This window comes from Pleurodeles waltl, chromosome 1_2 (genome assembly GCF_031143425.1).
Source record: "Pleurodeles waltl isolate 20211129_DDA chromosome 1_2, aPleWal1.hap1.20221129, whole genome shotgun sequence".
Lineage (NCBI taxonomy): Eukaryota > Metazoa > Chordata > Amphibia > Caudata > Salamandridae > Pleurodeles > Pleurodeles waltl.
Genome location: NC_090437.1, coordinates 473078892 through 473092147, shown reverse-complemented (window position 1 = coordinate 473092147; position 13256 = coordinate 473078892). Strand labels below are relative to the sequence as shown.

The window sequence follows — 13256 nt, the reverse complement described above, 5'->3', positions numbered from 1 at the left end:
AGCAGGGCAGCTGGAAAGCACTGTGGGGCAGTATTCCTTCCAGGCATCAATCCAGCAGAGTTGCGGTCCTTTCAGCAGCACTGCAGTCCTTTCTGATAGAGTTCACAGGTCCAGAAGTGTACGGAAAAGTGGGGACTAAGAGTCCAATATTTATACCTGGTGCCCCATTTGAAGTAGAGGAAGCTTCTAGAAGTGTCAGGTTTCCCCTTCTTCCCTGTCCTGGTCCCAGCTTGTCTAGGGTCACAAAAGATCAGCGTCAAAACCTTGGTGAGCGTGGCAGGACCTTTATGATGTTCAAGTGTGGTAGGTGACAGCTTCTCCTCCTAATTAACTTAGAGTGCCCCATCCTGCCAACACTTGTGTTCTCCGTCTCACTGTCTACTGTCTGGGAGCAATACACAAAGACCAACTGCCAGTTACACCTATTCATGTGACCCAGGATCAGTCTGCAGGCACCAAATGGTTAGGACAAGAAAATGTTACATTTCTAAAAGTAGCACTTTTTAGAATTGGGATAAACACTCCAACATTACCATTAAAGAGGGCTTCTAATTACATTTCTTTAGACACCAAACTCAACCTCTCTATCTGCATCCAATTAGATGTTACATTTATTAAATGCACCAAGGTAATCCAATCTTTTCCAATGGGAGAGGTAGTACTGGCGGGGGGAATGTAGGTGTTTTTCGCTACATAGACAATAAAAATGTCCCAGGTGGGCTGTGCGTCGATCTGGTGGGCCGTGCATCGAAGTTCCGGTAGCAACACAGGCGCTGCGTCGATCTTCTCCTTGTGAAGTTGCGCTGCGTTGTTCCGGTTCGGCATGCAGTGAATTTCTCACCGCCGGGCAGGCTGTGCGTCAGTTTTAGCAAGCTGTGCGTTTAATTTTTCGCCGCACAAGGAGTCCAGTTGCAAGAGAGAAGTCTTTTTGGTCCTGAGACTTCAGGGAACAGGAGGCAGGCTCTATCCAAGCCCTTGGAGAGCACTTCTTTACTACAGCCAGAGAGCAGAAAGGCAGCACGGCAACAGCAAGGCAGCAGTCCTTCACAGAAAGCAGTCAGGTGAGTCCTTTGGACAGGATGCAGGTTCTGGTTCCAGTTATCTTCTCCAGGAAGTGTCTGAGTTGGAAGGGGCAGAGGCCCTGTTTATACACCCAAATGTGCCTTTGAAGTGGGGGAGACTTCAAAGAGTGGCTTAGAAGTGCACCAGGTCCCCTTTCAGTTCAATCCTGTCTGCCAGGGTCCCAGTAGGGAGTGTGGCAGTCCTTTGTGTGAGAGAAGGCCCTCCACCCTCCCAGCCCAGGAAGACCCATTCAAAATGCAGATGTATGCAAGTGAGGCTGAGTATCCTGCATTTGGGGTGGGTCTGAGTGAATGCACAAGGAGCTGTCAACTAAACTCAGCCAGACGTGGATTGTAAGGCACAGAAAGATTTAAGAGGAGGGAAATGCTCACTTTCTAAAAGTGGCATTTCTAAAATAGTAATATTAAATTCAACTTCACCAGTCAGCAGGATTTTATATCACCATTCTGGCCATACAAAATATGACCTTCCTACTCCTTTCAGATCAGCAGCTACCACTCAAACAATGTATGAGGGCAGCCCCAATGTTAGCCTATGAAGGGAGCAGGCCTCACAGCAGTGTAAAAACAAATTTAGGAGTTTTACACTACCAGGATATGCAAGCTACATAGGTACATGTCCTGCCTTTTGCCTACACAGCACCCTGCCCTATGTGTTACTTAGGGCATACCTTAGGGGTGTCTTATATGTAGAAAAAGGGGAGTTTTAGGCTTGGCAAGTACTTTTAAATGCCAAGTCAAATTGGCAGTGAAACTGCACACGTTGGCCTTGCAATGGCAGGCCTGAGACAAGGTAAAGGGCTACTTAAGTGGGTGGCACAATCAGCGCTGCAGGCCCACTAGTAGCATTTAATCTACAGGCCCTGGACACACATAGTGCACTCTACTAGGGATTTATAAGTAAATTTAATAGTCCAATTTGGTAAGATCCAATGTTACCATGTTTAAAGGGAGAGAGCATATGCATTTTAGCACTGTTAGCAGTGGTAAAGTGTGTAGAGTCTGAAAACCAGCAAAAACAGTGTCCAAAAAGTGGAAGGAGGCAGGCAAAAAGATAGGGGTGACCACCCCTAGGCTGTCAGATCTAACAATGGTGGTATTAGGATAACCAGAAATGTCAGTTCACTCCCATTTCTGAGGTGACGGACTCAACTGAGAGAGTCAGGCTGAACACTTCAGTAATTGGATAAAGTGGATAGATAGTAGATCCCGGACACTTTTTTTGATACTCGGGCGACATTTAAAGTGCATAGTGGGTGAAGGAGGCACGAGCCCTGGCTGGTCTGCCTTATTCAGAGTTGTTTCCAAAGCAGCTCCCATCTACATGGTGGGAGTGCCTTAGTGGGAGAAAACCCGCAGTGACAGCACATCTGCCATGTCTGCTCTTATGCTTTTATCAAAAGACAGATGCTGAAGACTCTGCTCCTGGGCACCACATAAATCATGCCCCCAGAGTAGTCTTTCAGTACATAGGGGGACATTTATGCAGGGGCGTACCTTGGTCAGTAAGATTGTGAGGGTGTGACCTTTAGATTTTCCGACAGCCTGGCTGCCATATAATGTTTAAATGCATTATAAGACAGGCAAGGTGCATGAGAGGGGCCTAAGGGGCAGCAGAAAGGGAGAGGAATATGGACTGCTAGGAGTTTCAAGGAAGAAAACACAATATTTTGTAAAAAAAATAAAAAACAATATTTTTGAGGACTTTCAAAACTGAGAGAGATAGAGAGAGCTTGTCTACGTTTTTGCATGAGTGTACGTAAAAATTCCTAGTGAAATTCGCCAGACCTCCCGACTGAAACACCATACTTGGCTGGAAGTCTCTGTACCCAACAATTTATTAGGGGGGTATAATACCCCAAACCCCCCCCCCCACCCCCTCAAAGCTACGTCCCTGCATTTATGGGCTTTTCCCGTTTGCTGTTGTAATTGTGTCCATGGCAGTTTTACACAGGGAAAGTAACAGCAGATGTGATGGCAGAGTGGTAGCTCTACGTAGGGATGCTCCTCCTCACCCAATTCTCAGTGACACTGGGTCCAGCAGAGGATTTTCCCAGTGCCAGCAGTGCCTCACCAATTGGCAAAACTATCTCCTGCACTCTAAACAAAGTAGTTAGTACTGAAAAGCTTCAAATGTTTCATGGTTGTTCCATTACTACCTACCATTGCATCAGGCCCCATGGCAATTAACAGAAGGGTGCAATTATTAAACAGGAAAGAGGAGTAGAAAGGGCACCTGAAGTCAGTGTCTGGAGGTGGGGCGATCTACATCATTGGGTGAGACGTATGTTTTCATCTGAGGAAGCGGTTCACCAACTGAGAACTACAGCAAGGAATACATCCAGTGAAACAGTTATCGTAGTGCGTGGTTGCAAATGGCAGTGAACGTAGTTCAGAGTCTGCGGTGGCGGTACGAAGTTTACATGTCCTTGCAGATGTGGAGTCAGTTACTGCCAGATCATGTTGTTCTTTAGTTCTTTCCTGAAATGAAGGTGAGAGACTTTGATGTTTGGTGGGATAAAATTACATATTCTGAGGCCCAAATTAAGAAAGCCTGTTAGCAGGGTTTTTTTCTTCTTGCTTAGTGCATTGTACAGATTGGGAACCTCTCTGCTAGATAATGAATGTGTTCATGACTCGACAGTGGTTGAGGGAGTATCTAGGATTCCAGATGTTGAAATGCAAACCTCTGATAATACTATGGAGTCACAAGTACTTGTGGATGAGTGATGCCTCTTGACACATTAAGGCCCTCATTACGAGTGTGGCGGTCTTACGACTGCCACTCTCATGGTGGCAGCCCGACCATCACATAACAACCCCCAGCACTGCCTGGATGTTGGATGAAGGCAGTCTGGTGGTGGCGGAGATCCTAATCCACCACAGCAGAGCTGCAAGCAGTCCTGCCCTGCGGTTTACGACCTCATTCTCAACCAGCCTTTTCATGGCGGTTACACTGCCATGAAAAGGCTGGCGGAGAACAGGTGCAGGGGTCCATGGGGGGGTCCCACTTTGCATGGGCAGTGCAGGGGCCCCCTTGCCCAGCACCGTAGCAATGTTCAGTATCAACAGACAGTGAACATTGCGAGGATGATGGTGCACCCTTCTGGCTACAGCATTGCCACCGGCTCAATACCAAGCCAGAGAAAATGCTGTAGCCTGTTTCTGGCTAGGCCAGCTGGCGGAAACTTAGGTTTTCACCTGCCAACCTAGCGGGAAACTCTTAATGACTCCAGTGGGGAGGTTGCTGCGTAGACGGCGGCCACTCTGTCAGGAGTTTGGCAAACAAAGTTTTCTGTCTGCCAAGCTCTTAATGAGGCCCTAAGTGTTAGCCACATTGGCAGGTTCCTATATGTTAATATTTTCTGGCTCAATTGTCTCATATTTGGGTGGTTTGTGTGTAATACATGCTCTGCTTCTGTAACTCCCTGATTCTACGAGATGTGATGTGGTAACTGATTTGACAAAGCTGTGATGCACTACTTGATTGTCATTGTATGTTGCATTATAAAATTTTAAATAAAGTCTTAAAAAATATTTTTTTCAAGGCCACTTGCTTGCACACGATGAATATAATAGGGGTGTAGGATTCCTATAGTCCGACAACCAAGACATACTGTTTGGGGTCAAGGAAAAAAAATGTATTTGTTTATTCTGTCCCTTGGACAAGTAGGCACAACCCACTGCAACACAAACCCTTTGGCTGACAGCCAACAGGGTTATTTTCGAGACGTGCCACTCACCTGAAAAGCAGGATGTCTGCAGGGGCGATGGTATGCCCCCGACCTCCAGGAACACCTCTCGGCGCTTCCTGGTTGACACAGAAACCCCAGCAGGTGTCCCAAAAGGAAAGGGGGAGTGGAAGAGAAAGAGACAAAACACTGCCACGTCTTGCCGGTCCAGCCAGGCACCCTGTATCTTCGGGGGAGGCAGGTCGTTGTTGACAGAGTGATAGTAGAGTTAGTGCACTCAACTTCCTTGAAACTGAATCTCTCTTTCTGATATGGGCACAGGAGCGATAGAAGAACACCGGGATGCTCCAGCACTTTTCTTGGATAATAATAACTGTTGGCACAATTACTAACACTGCATTACCAAAAATCCAAACTAAGTAACATATAAATAAGTACTGCAACACTAGGGCTGGCTTCACAGAGATTCACTGTTGCACACTACAATTAGAACTGTGTTTGCATTTATCATGCACAAGAAAGTCAAACAAGGGCATTAATTATATCACATCTAACTTGCCTGCATGCATAGGGTTAAACTAAAAGGAACAAAAACAATCCAAGAAATACAAATGTCCACTATGGGTTTAAACAGTTAGGGTGTCACAGTTTAGTTTGGTTTCACTGTGTGTGTGAAAAACCCTTCAAAAGCAAATTTCTCAAACCTGAAACACAGGCATGAATGACACAATTTAAATCCAACAGTTATGCTATTAGAGAAAGAAAAGTCACGTAAATGCTCTTTTAAAATTGCACTGTCACTTTTTGTAGTACTTGAGCTCAAGCAGATATCCTGAAGCACATTTAGGCAAGTAACTACGATAATAATGTAGAATGTTCAGATATGCATTTGACTCCTCAAGAAAAGCACTCTGCCAAAATACGAGGTCTGAAATACACCAGCTGTTCTAGGAAAGTGTGGCGCTCAAAGAACAAACTCCCTGGAGAATACTAGTCACTTATCTGCAGTCTTTTCCGGAGTGCTGGAGGAATGCCTGGTGTCAGCTGGTACAGGAACGAAGAAAAGAATTGCCTCAAAATTCCTGAATATGAGGATGACAGCAGGGCTGGACTGCCAAATCATATGATGAGATCAGGAAGCAAAACAAAGCCAAGTAGGGAGAAATGCTTCACTCTGCTATTTATAGCCAGTCAGGAAAGCAGTTGAGTTTCCACATGTGGATGAGTCCCCACACCCAATTAGAAGCACATGTCTGCACCTGCTCACATTAGCAAACAAGCATTGGTAAAACAAGCATTGATAAAACCAATTGTTTAACACAGCACATTATGTTTACTTAGAAACATGAAGGTTTAACCAAGAACAGAGATATGATTTAACCCTAATCCCTGGGGATGCTGACAGGTAATGCAGGAGGCACCTTGGGGATTCCTGACAGTTATGGATATGTGAAAGGTCATAGACTGCAACTAATATATGTCTTGTATACATATGTTTAAGCTTTTCAAACTTGTATATATGGTTCATTAACATGGGAAACTTGCAAATAAACAAGCAATGGCAAAGCCAGTAGTTTGCCAGCGTATATTAACGTGTTTTGTTTTGATATGGTTCTTGTAAAACTTTAATGTTGGCAAGCCCTCATCAATATGAAAAAAGGTGGCTAAAAGCAAAAATAGCTTTTTGCCTCATGCAGCACACACTGGCGCTGAAGAGTACTAATTTATGAGTGTAGATTAACTCTTTGTGAAAGAGAAGAATGCCATCACTCACAGTGCAGACAGTCAATGGCCAAAGGAGGCTGACCAACTGCCCCATGCTGTATGCTGTAGTAGGAGGCTGCAACATGTGAATGATACAACAACAGAACAATGGATGCAGAGGGTTGCCTGAAAGTCCATTTAAGTGGATAATTTTAATAAAACTAAAATGTCTTACAAAAGTCACAAAAGTGTATCCATCAGATATGCCCATGCATGCCTGGAAGGTGTATGGCTTTCAGGAACTCTGAAGAATTTACAGAATCATGCCTCATTTCCACCCTGGAATCAACACTACTTCCAGCCCCTGGATGTAGATTTGCAGAAAGGTGGCATTTTGGCATAAATAGAGACTATTTTCAGAATCCCGATATACTGAGAATGCTGCCATATTTTGTCACCTCACTGCATTGCACCAAAGGGATAAGTGGATAGTTACAGGACATTTGATTTATGAAGCATCCCGTCCCATGGACAAGTAGATATTTTATACAATTCCACACCCCTAATATGGGTCTATGTCAAGATATTTGTACAATGATTTCATAATTCATCAATAATCTCTAAATGTTATCTTCCCACTTACACTAACTATTTAAGGAAATACCATTCTGCCATTGTCAACTGATAATGTGAGACTTGGAAAAAGATGATGTCTCATGTCATATCAGGATTATGAGATGTGGCACTGCACCTAGTGCTCCTGAATATCTGAACAGCAGCCCACTATAAACAAAGGAGTAAAACACACACAATCCTTTCTGGTAGAGATTGGGAATAGCCATAGCCATAAGCCCTGATTTCATGACAATATTCCTTCTCTGCTAATGAGCCCAGTTAATGGACTAAGCCCTAAATGTTGGAGCTCAATGGTGGCTTTGGATGACCACTGCCACATCCTTCGAGAAAGTACAGCCATTTACATTTAACTTCCAGACAAACAGACAAAGTCAACATTAGCCTTGGACATTGGATTTGGGGGAAACAGTGGGTGTGCACAAAACTTTGGAAACCCATTTGGGGGCCACTGGTATCTACAAAGGAAACTGGTTTATTCTGACCAAACAGGAAAGCAAGAAGATCACTCTCATTTTCACTTTCCTTACTTTTTGACCTCAGAATGGATATCAGGGAAGAGGAGAAAAGGCAAAGATTATATCCAAAGGCTGAAAGCAGGACAAAACATGAATTCCATATACATTCCACTCCTATTGTCGATAGCCAAATGAGGGAAACATGTGTCTTGCTGATTTGCAGTTCTCAAGACAAGGTAACTGCACCTCCCACAAAGTCCTAAAAAGACCCTTTCCTAGAGAATATGTTCTTGGGAAGAACTGGGCCCCATCTGGCTGATTACAACTCCTCTTACTGCCAGCCTGGTATGGTATGTACATATACCCAGTACCTGTGTCATAAGATATATACCATGTTGGGTATAGTTATTTATAAGACATATTTTTGACACTCTATTTATTTCCTACAAAGTGTCGGGGTAAAAGTGTCACACAGTAAATGTATTTACCACGTGCAACAAAGATTTCCAGGCACTATGTACTTTGTAAGGAGAACTTTAAACGTGTTGGATTTAGCCATATATTGGAAGTTTGATGAAGTGAATAGCAAATTAAAAGTTGCCCTGTATATATTATGGATATCCTACTTTGATTTAAGAACGTGTCATTGGTAAAAGACATTAGAATATTGCACACTTTCTAAGATCCTCCTTTCATTTACTGACAGGATGGAGGCAGTCTTGTTGGAGAAGTGAATGAAGAGGGGGAGATGACTGGGGAAAAGATTGCCTATGTCTATCCTGACGGAAAAACAGCACTTTATGGAAAGTTTATAGATGGAGAGATGATAGAGGGAAAATTAGCCCATCTCAAATTCATAGAGGAGGGCAGACCTCATTTTGATGTGGTGCCAGACAGTAAGTTTGATCAGTCTCTGAACATTTGCATTTTGTGAAACTGTACTGTAGTTTCTTGTTTGCATGTGATATTTAAATTGCCTGTAACAAAATCGGTTTATGAAGAAATTTTATTTTACAGAACACTTTCTTAATAAGGTTATCCAAAAAGCACTTTATGCGTTGTTGGTAAATTAACACATCTGTGCATTATGTTCATGTGATTTTGCTTAATACCTCATTTACACACTAAACATCTTTTTGCATTAGAGGTACATAAATGTCAGACATAACTATATTAATATCAGGTGATTTTTTATTGTGTATTGTCTACCTCTTTATGCTATGAAGATGTTTATATAATGTATGGGTGTTTCTCTGCCAGTTGTTGCAGGAAACAATAATCATGCTAATATTGTGTGTATTATAAAAACAGGATATCCAGATGAAAGCAAAATGCTGGGCCATTTGGCATCATTATACTTTACATAGTGTGTATTAACAATTACATTTGACCATACCATAGCACGTGTATATAACGATGTAAATAAAGTTTTTAATTTAGAAATTGGTTATACAAAACTAACATATCCTCCATTTTATAGTTCTCTTACTCTGCATTCTTTAAAGACGTTCTACATTGCACTGTACCAAGCTGATTCCAAGATGTACTAAGAACAGTGTGGCAAAAAATTGTACTTTGTATAAACTACTTGGAGGGGTCTTTTAAAATAAATAATTGTGTTATTTCCTGTAGTTTACTCTTGTGCCACCTCCCTCCCTCCTCTTGAACAATCCCCTACTTAAGAATCTTTTGTATATCGTTGTGAGGTAAAAACAAAAGACACATTACTTTCAACAATTACCATTTTTGATTAATTTCTCCTCCTCTGAAAACCACTTCTATTACTTTTGAAAAGAAACTAGCAGCATATAATTTATTGTAGTTCTTGCAATGGTTCCCTGCAAACCTGGCAGTGATCTGGGATGTGTAATAAGTGTGGATAATGCAGGGTATACATGCATTTTAGAAATTGGATACCTATGTTTGTCCCACAGTTGACACTTGGTGGACCTGTCATTTGAAAAAGAAATAGAAGGCCCATATCAAATCTAGTGAATAACCTTATCTACATATGTTGTACACATTCCTTTGGGATTCACATACAGTTCGAGTTTTTAATTAATACAATACAATTGTAGCAACTAACTTAGGGCTTTAATAACAATGTGCATGCCCCAGTCGTCTTCCTGTGCATCCCGGCATGTTCTTTAAAACACTTACGTGGTCCTTCATGTTCCACTGTACCACATACAACCAAGGTTGTAAATGCTTTTAGTTTTCCTACATGTACCTCTACACTGAGTAATTCCTTAATATAAATGACACTGCCCATGCTACAATCGGTTCAGAAATATAAAACATAATCAAGCCTGTTGCCTACTTTTTGATAATTTATAACCTGTTGTCCCTTACTTGCAGTAAATGTGGAAGGCGGACTAATGCTGAAGCCCAATTCATGCCTATAATCTTTTTCCATCATTATCTAATGAACTTCTTCTAAAAGGGTCCAGAATCCATAAGGTCAGGTCAAGCATGGTAGCGTAGAACTGCTGTAAATTTAAAATGGGCATACACTCATTTGTGGCTGCTAGAACACTGTTGAATCAATTGCTAATAAGGTCAAGGAATCGCCCCAGTGGCAGTCATATTTGTAGTGATGGAGTCTGAACTTATAAGAAAGAGCAACCCATCAAAAAACACAAGCAGATTTGGTTTGCAAACCTAAAAATAAAAGTAGCCCCTCTTATTACTAATATAACCTCAAAAGGCAAAGGCCTCTACGCATCCAATGATAAATTGCCTAAGACTGCACACATTCAAACTATTACTAAAACACTTGAAAAAAGAATATATTTACATTTCATACCTATGTAAGAAAAATTATCATTATTAGTTATTATATAAGTATGAAACATTATAACATAATTATTTTGTTTTGTAATAATTTTATGTTGTTCACTCACTTTCAGTTTATCATTCGGTTTAGAGGCCTTTGCCTTTTTCACATTATATATATATGCAGCAGAGGGTGGCTAAACCACTACCTGTTACTTTGTTCTAGCAATGTGACAAGCCAAGTTTAATTCCATCTGCCTTGCAGGATCTAGTATCCTCTAAATCATTCCTACATATTTAGTAATAGTTAATTTCTCCATTTGGCCGTATTTAAACAGCCACTACAATAACAATACACACTCTCCCCCTTAAAACATACACTTTTCTTCAAATATCCCTCCTGTCACAAGGTAACAGAAATTCCAAATAATTCTGCAAATCCTTATTCCCTTTCAGTACCAGTGTAGCCTCTGGTGATCCATAGCAAGTATTAGCTCCCAAAAATGTAGCAAACAATGTTTGGTTCCTCCCTGCCATCGAAGATGGATATGAAAGCTGTGTGCTAAAAATCGTGTACCCCAGCGTGAGGAGTGTGTTTAAGATTAGCTGTCCCAGATAAACCAGTTACTGGAATTTAAAAGTGAAGGTACCCTGTCAACAATTGAATTGAAGGTGGCCATGATTCACTTTTTCATTTAACTCATTTACATATTTACCTGAACTTTGCAATAAGGAGGGGAAACTTTGAGAAGGTTTTCGCATTCATAACCTTTTATGTGTTGCATGCCCCGATCACATACAATGAGACATACTGCCTCAGGAGTAAAGAAGCAGTCTCTAATGGGCACCAATGGTTAGAATTATTTTCTTTGCCTACGTCAGCTATTTCGTGACAACAAAATAATTCATACCATGACCAGTCCCAAACACACAGCATGATGTTAACGAGCAGCATGATGTTTACGTGTTGAGTCAAGTCACATTACATACTCCACCAAACATTTGAATGCCCAGATTCTACCATGGCAACACTTTGAAACAAGTGTGGGCCAACTGACTTTGTGTGTTTTCAAATGCTGCAACTATGTGTATGGTAACAATAGGAGAATGGTTATTACTTGGGTCCCTATCATGAACAACTTGAAATTGTGCAATAAATGGCAGGCACACACATCATTTTGCACAGTTGCAGCCATGTTCCTGTTATTTATATGCTCCACCATTAGTTTGTGCGCAGATGTTTAAAATCAAATTTTCCATCAAAATGTGCTCTTTTTATGAAGCTCTGCCTAATTGAGAGGAGGGTAAAAAAACATTCTGCTATAATTATAAATAGAAAAAAACTTCATAATATGTACCTTAAATGAACAAAACTGCAATATGCACATCACAGGAAAAACTTTATAAAATGTCCCTCAAATGAAACAAAATGTAATATGTGTATCTTAGCAACAAGCTCATAAAATGTGCCTCAAATAAAGAAAAATGTAAAATGCACTTCTGTGCTAATCACACCAGAGGACATCTAAACATACTTTTCGTTGGGCATGTAAATGGCAGAAACACATCTGCAACTGTGTAAACTAAGCCATGCACAACCACCGTTGTTGCTGTTACAACTCCGGGTGTTTCAGGTAATGGGAGAGTGCAAATTAATGATCATTCAAATTTAATATATTAAACGAACTGGGTCTGTACAAATACACAAAATAGCTACTGTTTTTCATACAAGTGATTTTGACTTCCTTTTGACGTTGAAGATTACTTTTCTTTTGGCTATATGAAATACTAATAGGAATAATAAAACAGAAAAATGTCTCAATTTGGTCACTCAAGTTAATTACTGTATCGATTTCTTTTTTTTAGGCTCAATTTTCAATTTTGATAAGTCTACTTCATCTTGCATTTCTACAAATACACTTCTTCCTGATCCTTACGAGTCAGAGAGGTAGTTTTATTCCCTAAGGATTTTAAATTCTTAAGTGTTTCTTTTTGTCTGCAGTTCATTTAACCTGCTTGATTATAAGGCGTGAGTGATGGAGCCACTTCTCTACATAACAGATAAGGCCACAGACACTGGAGCTGATAGTTTGCCACAGCTTTGCATGATTTACATTGTGTTTAGGGATCTTCGCAAGTGAGTGGTAAATTTTCTAACTCCTTCAAAATTCGTAAGTGAGATGAATATGCATGGTTATTGGCTGGCTGCAGTGCATATTATTTGCCACAAATTCCTTGTTAAATTATCATTTTAATTGGGTGAGCTGGAGGGACCTGTATTTAAGACTTATAAAGTTCCCGACATTAATGTAGTGGGCACAAATGCACTATTGCTGTGTGTTGATTACTTCATTTTTCTAACAAACCTGATGATACTCATCAAAAGAAGGTTTTGCAAGAGAAAGTTTGTTCCTGAGTACAAGCCATTCACACAACTTCTCATATGTCTGTGGTTGAACAAATAATCTATCATGAATGTCAGAAAATATTCCAGGTACCACGTTGCCAATCCCTAAATATACCATAATTAAGCAGGTGAAGTATCATTGGTTCAATAACTTTGAAGCCTCCCTGAAAGAGTAATTGAGTCGGTCAAGTTGGATGAACAGAGGCCTTTGACTTTGGCTTAAACACAATCCTAAATAAAATAGTATCTTCTATGCAGAGGATGCAGTTTTGCTCACTGGAACACCCCTCATCTCATCCCTCTGGAGTCATCCACAACGTTTTTAGCATACTGTTGAACTACCCAGGTCGCCATTTTGAAAAACTACTTGCAGTGTACGTATTTTGGGGGTAGATGTAATAATACATTTTCGGACATTATATTCAGCCTAAAGCTCTTTCAAAGCATGCTGTGTAGCTTTCACTTTTCCAATTAATACAAGATGTAAATTTTATTGTGCTACAAG

The 13256-nt window shown here is 40.9% G+C and overlaps 1 protein-coding gene across 1 annotated transcript in view; it reads left to right on the top strand.

Annotated features, from left to right (window-relative positions):
- Positions 1–13256, top strand: part of SETD7 (SET domain containing 7, histone lysine methyltransferase) — a 179160-nt gene that overhangs the window by 72955 nt on the left and 92949 nt on the right. Inside the window, exons 4-5 of the mRNA XM_069240973.1 lie at positions 8276–8465; positions 12211–12292. Coding sequence (XP_069097074.1) covers positions 8276–8465; positions 12211–12292 — 272 coding nt within the window. The remainder of the gene's footprint in view (positions 1–8275; positions 8466–12210; positions 12293–13256) is intronic.